Raw genomic sequence first — 10,283 nt, 5'->3', positions numbered from 1 at the left:
ATTATTATTACTTATAGTCTAGAATTAATCAATGATATCACAAATATATAACATAGGATAGAATAGACAAGAGAATATATGTATAATGCTGTTAAATAATTTTAAAGTTTATTTGTAATTAATAATTAATCATAGAAAAATTAAAAAATTGTAAAAAAAAGTTTTTGATTAATTAAAAATTTTTTTTATTATTAAAATATTGTTAATTTTTAAAACAAGTTAATTATTTACGATTAATTATTTATTGATAAATTAAGATATGTTTTAAAAACAAATAAAATATATATCTATATGCATATATATAGATAGTATATGTGTATATAAATATATATCTATATATATCATATATTTATGAGATTGAAAAAAATGCTCACACGTGATATGTCAAGAGTATTATAATTATAATTAATTAAAAATGCTGATATCATATTTTGCCATTGAAAATAACAAAATAATATCATTAGTATATAAGATTGAAAATTTGACTTTTAAATGACGTATGAGTGCAATTATTAATGCAATAAATTAATTTTTAATTTATAATATAAATCTTTTAATTAAATGCTGAAGTTAATAAAAGTAATTGTAGTGATCTATCATGTCATATCATCAATCATATTTAAAATTGTAAATTTAAATAAATGAATGGATTAAAAGTATACTAATGTTTTTGTTTTACAATTGACTGGAAAACCCGATCCTTAATTATTGTGAGAAAAATTTGTACATGGATCATGTAAGAAACTCTGCAAGAAAACGGAACGGCTTTTATTAAGATCTTTCAAGATTATAGAAATCTAGTAAGATCCTCAAAGGAATCCTACAAGATACACGAATTATATAAGTTCTTCAAGTATGAATATTGTACAAAGAAAAATCAAATAAATTATATTTATAATGAATTGTCAGTACGACAGGTATACGACCTAGCCATAAGCGACCCTACCAAAAATGAAACCCTACCCAATTGAAGTCATACCTACCGCATCATACCTACCTAGAAAATTCCCGCTCCAATAAAATATTCTACTATCCCAAAATATCCACCAATGAAAAATTCTACCATGATATAATCACTGCTAGAAAAAAAACACTAGCACGTTGCATTTATGAATAAACTTAACCGTTTAAAATCCCTACCATCAACTTTAGAATATATATTTTACAGACATTAAATTTATTTTTAATTAATTGGGAATCATTTGGGAAGATTTAGGAATATGGTAGCACGACTTGTAATCCGCGGATAAAATATCCGCGACAAAATTTTCGCGACAAAATATCCGGAGACATTTTATCCGATAGACAAAATATCCCCGGACTAAATATTCAAGAAACAAACAATCCGTGACAAAATATCCTGTCGATAAATCTTATTCAGAAAAATATATTATAAGTGAAAAAATAATTAATGGTTTTCGATAAACGGATACTGTACCATTCCAAACATATGTGTTGACCTATTTCCAAAATAAGACCCACCCAAAATCTGTGAAAAAAGGGCACAGTACGATTTCAAGCATATGTGTTGATCTATTTTTAATATCACACACTCAAATTTCATGTACAAATATGTTAAACATTTCTGATAAAAGGGTACCGTACTATTTATATTATAAGATATTTTGTCGGGGATATTTTATCTATCGAGTATTTAGTCCGGAGATATTTTGTCTATCGGATAAAATGTCTTTGGATATTTTGTCTTTGGATAATAAGTGACGGTACCAGGAATATGACTTTATTATTTAGGACTAATTAATTAATGAATAATTAGCATTTGGGATCTTAAAACCAAAATAATTCATAACTTTCTTCCCAAATAGTTTCCTATTAACTAACGAAAAAGTCGTGTTAATTATATTTTCTAACATGTGCACTAAACGCTCAAACAATATTAAATAATTTTCCTTTAATTAATTAGTGCTGAATAATAAAATTATACTCCTAAATCTTCCCAAATGATTCCCAATTAATTAAAAATAAATTTATTGTCTGTAAATATACGTTTTAAAGTTGATGGTAGAGGTAGGGCCACTTATGGCTAAGTCGTATACCTGCCGTCTGTGTGCTTGAGTAAAGAAATTTTGAGTAGAGTTGAGTATTCGCTGTCAACTCGATTTCCTCTTTTATCAACAATCTTTTCCATCCGTACATAATAGAGATTGTCTTAGAATATAGATGTCTCTGAAAACACGATATCTAGATCAGAAATGAACATTAAATTTAAAAATTAGTTCTACTTTTGGCTACAAGAGGGAACTCGTCCATTACAATAAATAATAATGATCATAACAGTCGTGATTCGTGATTACCGTCAAGATTTCACAACAACGTAGATAGTAGATTTCGTCCCAACATTAAAATGAAAATGGTGATCTCACGATGACAGAAAAGGATCATTTTATTTTACCATTACATTCAAATAACAACAACATGTCAAATATATTCCGTTCATCGTTTCGCAACTTTTTTATATTTTTTATAATATACATAATTGGATTTTCATATTTAGTGGGTAAGTTTAAATTCATTAATAATAAATTAATCATATAAACAACTACATGCGTATTAATAATTTTGGTTTAAAAAACGCGGCAATTTTAAATAAAAAATTTTTAATTAAAATTAATAAATAATTTATATACATATATTTAATTACAGTTTACTTAGAGCAAAGTAAATGGGATAGTACTGAAAAAACATTAAATAATTTAGCAAAAACAGTAAAAGATCAAAATGAGTTAATCGAACAAATTTATCAATTTAATGATCAATTAATAAATAATGTTAACAAAAAAAAAATAATAAATAAAAATACACCGACAATATTTGCCATAACACCAACATTTGCCAGACCGGTACAAAAAGCTGAATTGACACGACTGGCCCAAGCATTTCTCCATGTACCCAATTTTCATTGGATTGTCGTTGAAGATTCGTCAGTCCGTACAAAATTAGTAACACGATTCTTATGGGAAAGTGGTTTAAATTATCAACATCTTAATGCCATCACACCTTCCAATTATAAATTGGGAATAAATGATCCGCATTGGAAAAAACCACGTGGTGTTGCACAAAGAAATACTGCTTTAACTTGGTTAAGAAATAATCATAATTCAAGCACAAATGGTATTGTTTACTTTGCTGATGATGACAATACCTACTCTGTTAAATTATTCAAAGAGGTAAGAATTCAATCAATCATTTGTATAGCATTTAATTATTAATATATTTAAGATTAGTTTTATTTGAATATCTGCTGTTCTTAAGATATCAGTTTTGCAATACAAAAAGTATTTTATTGCGTATATTAAGTACAAGTCCCAATTATTGACACTATAAGAAATATATGTCAGACATTATAATTTATTTCATATTTTAAATATACTTTTTTCAAGTGATCCTGAAGTTAACAGACAATTAACAATTTTCGAATTTTTTTTTCAACGGATCAATTACAGAAAAAAAAATCTAAAAATATGCACATGAAGAAAATTAAAAAAACTATAAATGCAATTTTTGAAAATATTTTTTTTTATAATTTACTGTTTTGCATAATTTTCAAAAATTATTAGACGTCGGCTACCTTCAGTATCATTTTTTTAATCCGTTTTCTTATTTGATTCTATTAATTGTCAATTACTTCTATCATTAATTAATTACATTTATATACGGAATATAAATCTAAAGTATACGTGAAAAAAAAATTTTTCTTATTATTTCATAATTACGCGATTTAATTTTTTATAACAGTCAATAGTTAATTATAATCCGTCTTTGAATCAAAACAGATTTATTCGTATTTAAATTACCGTTTTATAATTGTGTTATTTATTTATTTATTTAGCGCATTTTTTAAATTTACAAATAACGTATACAGATGCTTTAGCTGGTTTTCAATATATAAGTAATAAAAGAAAATTATAACTTGAATTTTTGAAGCTGAAGATTTGAATCTAGCAAGAGTACCTCCGAAGTAATTTAAGTTTTCGTTAGAAGTTTAAATTTGGGGCAATGTTTCACATAATTCTTCCCTGTGTTTGGCATATTTACTAATCGAGTTTGTCTGAGTCCTTGTTTAGGTATAATGAAATCTATAGATCTAAGTAAATCCGGAGAAACTATCATATTATTAATAAGTTTGAAAAAGAACATATTTACGAATATTCGTCTAGTAGTTAATTTCCACAGTTTCAATTTATCATATCGCTCTTCAACACTGGTTATTATTCCTTTCGTTCTTAGTTCGTATGTTACAAATTTTATGAACTTGCGCTGCATATGGATTTAATCTTATCTACCTGATAGGATTGATACACGCAGATAATTTTTGAGTAATAAAGTTTGATACCAAGTTGGAGAAAATGACACCTTTGTACACTTTCTGGCATCATGCCCTCTATACTCACAAGCTAGGCTGGAATTCAATAATCACCTAAACTTAATAAATAATCCTGTCAGTATACACGACATTCTGCAAATGCATAATCCAAGTATTTTAAGAACGTTGTACAATTATATCGGAACATTCTGTAAAATAAGAGAATCTTTTCTGCAATCTGTAGAGTATTTTCACGATTTATTAGATTTCAATTATTGGTTACTTTTTTCCTGTAAAAAAATTCATTTTATGTTTATATAAAATCTGAACTCTATTGTAATTTAAAGTGTACCTTTAATAATGCAATAAATATATCTATCTATCTATCTATAAAGTTTGATACTGTAAGGACATCTAGCCAGTAACTAATTCTTTACTATGTTGTTAATAAAAATTGCACTTCATTTACATGCTATCAAGTAGTATATTTTACAATGTGCATGGGAGAAATTTATATATTTACCACGTCCTCACAGTATCAAACCTAAATATTTTGGGTAATTTTTACTAAAAATTTATCTGCATGTACGGAAACCAAATTATGTTGCCATAGTCCAGTAATGGTCTAACTAAGGCATTAAACAACCTCGTTAGAGTTACTACATTATTAAAATCATTGCCCATTCTAATTATGCAGCCCAATATACAACTGGCTTTAATAATAGTTTTATTTATGTGTATCTTAAAAGTAAATTTCTCATCTACAATTACGCTGATAGTTATAATTAAATAAAATAGTGTCGATAATTGGTGCTCTGTAAATAATTTATAATAAGTATTTATGGACATAAATACTAAATTTTTTTTAGAAAACTTAAATATTCGTGAAATAGACAAACAAAACTTTAAGATATTTTTTAAATTCAATAAATAATATTTTTGTAAATTGTTCCACAAAAATTTACAATACTTTATTACATGTACATTAAACATAAAATATAGTATTCAATTTTTATTTACAAGTACTTGATATTCTTTAAAATTGTGCATTAAATGCTAAACAAATTTTATTTAAACAGGATTTTAACCCAATAATATGACTCATAAACAATGACGTCTATAATATTTGTACATGATAATAACCTACGCATACTTTTTTTTATTGTTGAATAATGATTCAAGGTCCCGTGATTACAATCAGAAAGACGCATATGTTTGACAGTAATTATTACAATGATAAAAAAAAGTTGAATATACTGCCATTAAAACTTACACTTACTTACGATATAATACGGCTATTACATATAAATTGTTTTGTAGATAAAAAAATTATAATTTTCTTTCAAATAAAATTTTAAAACATTGAACCAGATAAAATTTAAATAAAAAAAACTTTATAGGATGACATTTATGTTATTGTTTATTTATTTATGCTAATCAGCATTTTGCACAAAAATTAAACATGTAATTTTATTTAAAAACAAATAGTATATTGTGTGACAAGGGATGAAACAAAACGCTTTTAGACCAGGGTGAAGGCTGACATCACCCGCAGTTTGAAACTGTGTTTCATCCTGAGTTACACAATATATTTTTCATGATTACCTGGATTGGAACTTAAAGTTTCAGTATCAGCAGTCAGTCAGAAACAAGTTAATTTAAGACCAATGGTGTCATCAACTATTAGCGTAAGTGTGAACTGTGCAATTTGTAATTAAGCAGAAACTGTCATTTACGTAAATCAAATTAATGGTCTAAAATAAATATTAAATAAATGACAAGTATCAGAGTTTAAATTGCGAAAGCCTTCAGTCAGCGGAGAAACATTATCTGTTTGTTCCCAAGGAACGAAACAAGTTTGTCTCTGCCCGCTGACTAAAAGCATTCACAATTCACGCGTTTGCTAATATTTATTCACGGCATTGGACTGAAATTAGCTTGTTTCGACAGCCGTAGAGACACTGAAACTTTAAGTTTCGATGCTGGTATCATGAAAAAATTATTAATTAAATCAATCACCAAAGATAATGCACCATGCTGTACATGCGAATATTATTACGCAAACTTCATTGGTATATAGTGACTTTTTAACATTCGCTGAGAAAGATGAGAAAAATCTTCGAAATTATATTTATTTACTATTTAATATTGCAGATGGAGAAAATAAAAGTAGTTGGTGTTTGGCCAGTAGGTTTAGTAGGTGGTTTGATGGTCGAACGACCTATTTGTGACAACACAACAAACAAAGTTACTGGATTTAATTCATTATGGAAACCCGACCGACCGTTTCCTATAGATATGGCTGGTTTTGCATTGAATCTTAAAACAATACTTGAAAAAAACGACGCTAAGTTTTCGTTTCATGCTAAACCCGGTTATCAAGAATCAGAATTTCTTGAGCAAATGGTTACACGAGATCAATTAGAACCACTGGCTGATTGCTGCACAAAAGTATTTTTATTTAATTTTCAAATTTTTTTTCTTTTCTTTTTTTTTTATTAAATCCTAATTTTTAATACATTTTATTGAACAGGTTTACGTCTGGCATACGAGGACTGAATCTCCGCAGTTACGAGATGAACAACGCTTAGTAAAATTGGGAAAAAAGTCTAATGACAATATCGAAGTGTAGTAATTTTTTAAAAATTTATTTACTTACAATTTGTGATATATTTGCGGTATATTCACTTTTATATACATTTTATTTTTTTTTATTATTAATGTTCAGTAAAAATTATTATATTTTTTTCTTATTAAATATTGATATATACTCATTACATTAAATGGGTGTTGATAATTTTATTAGTGTATTTAGAAACTAAATTTAAAACAGCATTGACTATATTTAAAAACTCTACTTTTAAAGTTAATAATCTAAATGATATTATAATTAAAAAAAAAAAAGTTGTCAATTATTAGTTAATATATTTTTTTCTTTACTGGGAAGAATTATTAGATACTTAGAGCCAAAGAAGCCTAAGACAAATTATAAATTTATATCATTAAAAAAGACTGTTCTATACAATTAATTAAAAAAATAATCTGTTGTAGAAATAAATTATTTATAAATTTAACTTTTCGATTACTTTATTTTTAGGACACAAATAGATTTTATTTAATTGTAAAATAATTTTTTTTCTACCCTTCGATAAATTGGAAAAGTAAGTGGGGAAAAATAAACTTTTTTAACATTTGCACAAATATTTTACTTGTAATAAATTTGGTCTTCAAAGAGTGCAAACACTAGAAAATTTGAAAAAATTTTACGCGATTTAGAAAAAAAATTCGACCAGTTGAACCGGAAATTTAAACAAATTCAAATTTTTTTGAACTTTCATTCTTATTAGAATCATTCAAAAATCGAAAATTACGATAATTTTTGCGACTTCAATCTGCTTTTATTCTTTTCGAGAAAATTCATGGTGGCCACATTTTTGGAAAACCTGGAAAAGTCAGGGAATTTTATCACAGAGCTGGAAAAATTTTAACTTTCTTTTTTTTTAACTGAAAAAATCCGATAATTTTTTTTTTCTGTCAAAACTGTTGAAAAAGTGGGGCGGCGTGAATTCGATTTAATACAATCTTGAATAAAAATAAGTAGAAATTGATTCCAATAGCGAAAAAATGAAGAAGTCAGAATTGAAAAGGCTGTTAGAAAAAAAAGTCTTAGTAGAAACAAATTTTCAGAATCTTCAATCTATTAACATCCATATTGACAAGCTAAAAAACTAAAAACATTAAAAGTATACATAAGTATTGAACTAATAAGTTTCACTATATTTATTATTCGCGTACGGAAATGAAAAATTTATTTATATTATCATTATTATTTATTATATTTATACCAGATGTACAGTCTGTTCTACAAACTTTGTTACATTTTTGTTTATATTGAATATCTTCAGATATTTATCAAGAACTCTCAATAAGGAAAAATATTTGTTTATAATCTAACATTTTTCTTCGGAAATATAAAAACATCACAGTCTTCTTTGTCACATAGATTGCATTGCTTACTACACTCGTTGGATGTTATGCTATTTCTTTCAGCTACCTTGCTGGTTTTCTTTCGAGCTGATTTTTTTAAAGAGGACGCAGATAGCGCTTATAGTGGGTCTCTAAGGAGTGTTCTCCATAGTGCATCCAGATCCGCATCATATTTTCCGTTTGTTAGTGTTTGAATCTCGGACTGGATTTCTTCAGAGCATAAATTTAGAGCTTGCCTGCAGATAATAAGATGATTTGAAGTTTCAGGTTCACTTTGGCAAACTCTGCAGTACGGGCTGTTGTAACCTTTTTTGTTGCTTTTTCCCTAGTTTCCGCATCTAATCTTGGTTCAAATTTCTTTCATCTATTCTTCAATTGTTTGATCATGCCAGTAAGGCTCAACTGTAGTACATGTCCTTACGAATTTATTTATACTTTATTACAGAGTAAGTTGTATAAAGACATAAATTTAAAATAAAAAACTAACCATTTAATAAATAAAAAAAAACCCATGAAAATTGACAAATAATAAAATAAAGTTTCATTTAACGACAATGATTGATTCTCTATTGAACCGACATATAGTTTCATTTTGAATTAAATAAATATGTCCAATGATTTAAAATTACGACAGATGGTTAGGAAATATTTTAATTATTTGACTGGAATACCTAGAGTCAGGGGATTTCAGTTTCAAAAATCTGTGGTCACCGTGAAAGTTTTTAAAACTCGAAAGCTTCAAACTTTTATACTAGTTAGTGATATTATTGGATTCTAAAAAAGTTTGAAATTACATCAAACTTTGAGTTCGACTGTCGTACTATTTTTTTACACGCGTTTGAAATTTAAAAAAAATTATAAAACTGTCTGTAATACTGAAGCGGGTAAATTTAAAAATTACAGTGCATATATAAATTTAAATGTCAATTTGGTTGAGTAAAATGATATATCATTATTCTGAAGTTTACATTAAACGAATGCGATTACGACAGTAATTAAATTAAGCCATCATATAATTTAGCAGGTAGAAACTGGACGATTGCTGCTTCAGAAAAAAAACTGACGGTTTAAACAGGCTTCAAAACTCGTATAGTCAATGCAGTTGACATGGACAAAAAAACTTTTCAACATTTTCGTGGCACATATATTTATAAAAAAAAAATTAGTTACAAACTAAGTTGCCCGCAGTTTTTAAAACAGTTGAAAGGTACTCGGTAGTTTTACTCTATAATTAAATTGTATAAAAAAAGGGGTGTGGTGCATTTCTCTACATTATAAAACTTCACGAAGTTTTTCCCTACACGAATCAACTCAACAGAAGATTATTTTCACATCGTTCTATCTCTACATGAGAATATCTCTCATATTGGAAATATCTACAGCGATCATTTTTACATAGCGCTAAGTTCAAACAGTAGAATTTTTGTTTTGAAATTTTATTAATAAAGTAAGTTAGTTATACAAAAGAATGAATGAATGGAAGTGAAATTAAATTATTTAAATATTAGCAAAGTGATGATTCACCCCAATGCAAATTCTGAAAAACCAGCGATTGCTGCTTTTAAACTGGTGGTCTCGTGTTAACTTTTCGTATCAATTTCGATAACTTTTTTCTGTACTTGAACTTGATTTCCACTTTGGTTTATATACAGCAACAAGTGCTGTATCTTCACTCATTTTAAATCATTTTTTAACAGTACCACGGTTGTCTTATTCGACAATTAATATTTTGTTAAAAATAAAAATATAAAGACAACAAAGAATATTAATTAAATAATAATTGATACAGAAAGTTAACACAAAACCACCAGTTTAAAAGCAGCAACCGTTAGATTTTCTAAATTTCTGTTGGGGTGAATCATCACTTTGGTAATATTTGAATAATTTAATTTCACTTTTATTCATTCATTATTTTATATAACTAATCTACTTTATTAATAAAATGTCAAAACAAAAATTCTACTGTTTGAAC

The 10,283-nt window shown here is 26.9% G+C and overlaps 1 protein-coding gene across 1 annotated transcript; it reads left to right on the top strand.

The window, feature by feature from the left end:
- Nucleotides 1–2,293: 2,293 nt before the first annotated feature.
- LOC130669819 (galactosylgalactosylxylosylprotein 3-beta-glucuronosyltransferase I) lies at nt 2,294–7,336 on the top strand. Its single transcript, XM_057472915.1, has 4 exons — nt 2,294–2,518; nt 2,665–3,188; nt 6,479–6,775; nt 6,858–7,336. Exons 1-4 carry the CDS (start codon nt 2,386–2,388, stop codon nt 6,954–6,956), a joined length of 1,053 nt encoding a protein of 350 aa, XP_057328898.1. The 5' UTR covers nt 2,294–2,385; the 3' UTR covers nt 6,957–7,336.
- Nucleotides 7,337–10,283: the final 2,947 nt, after the last annotated feature.

Source organism: Microplitis mediator, chromosome 6, assembly GCF_029852145.1.
Source record: "Microplitis mediator isolate UGA2020A chromosome 6, iyMicMedi2.1, whole genome shotgun sequence".
NCBI lineage: Eukaryota > Metazoa > Arthropoda > Insecta > Hymenoptera > Braconidae > Microplitis > Microplitis mediator.
This window is presented reverse-complemented; position numbering and strand designations above follow the sequence as displayed.

Bases quoted from the DNA above. Each gene is read 5' to 3' on its own strand.
- LOC130669819 (XM_057472915.1), top strand. From the start codon at position 2,386: ATGACAGAAAAGGATCATTTTATTTTACCATTACATTCAAATAACAAC. The intron at 2,519-2,664 runs GTAAGTTTAAAT...ATTTAATTACAG, and splicing joins TGGATTTTCATATTTAGTGG to TTTACTTAGAGCAAAGTAAA. The intron at 6,776-6,857 runs GTATTTTTATTT...TTTATTGAACAG, and splicing joins TGGCTGATTGCTGCACAAAA to GTTTACGTCTGGCATACGAG.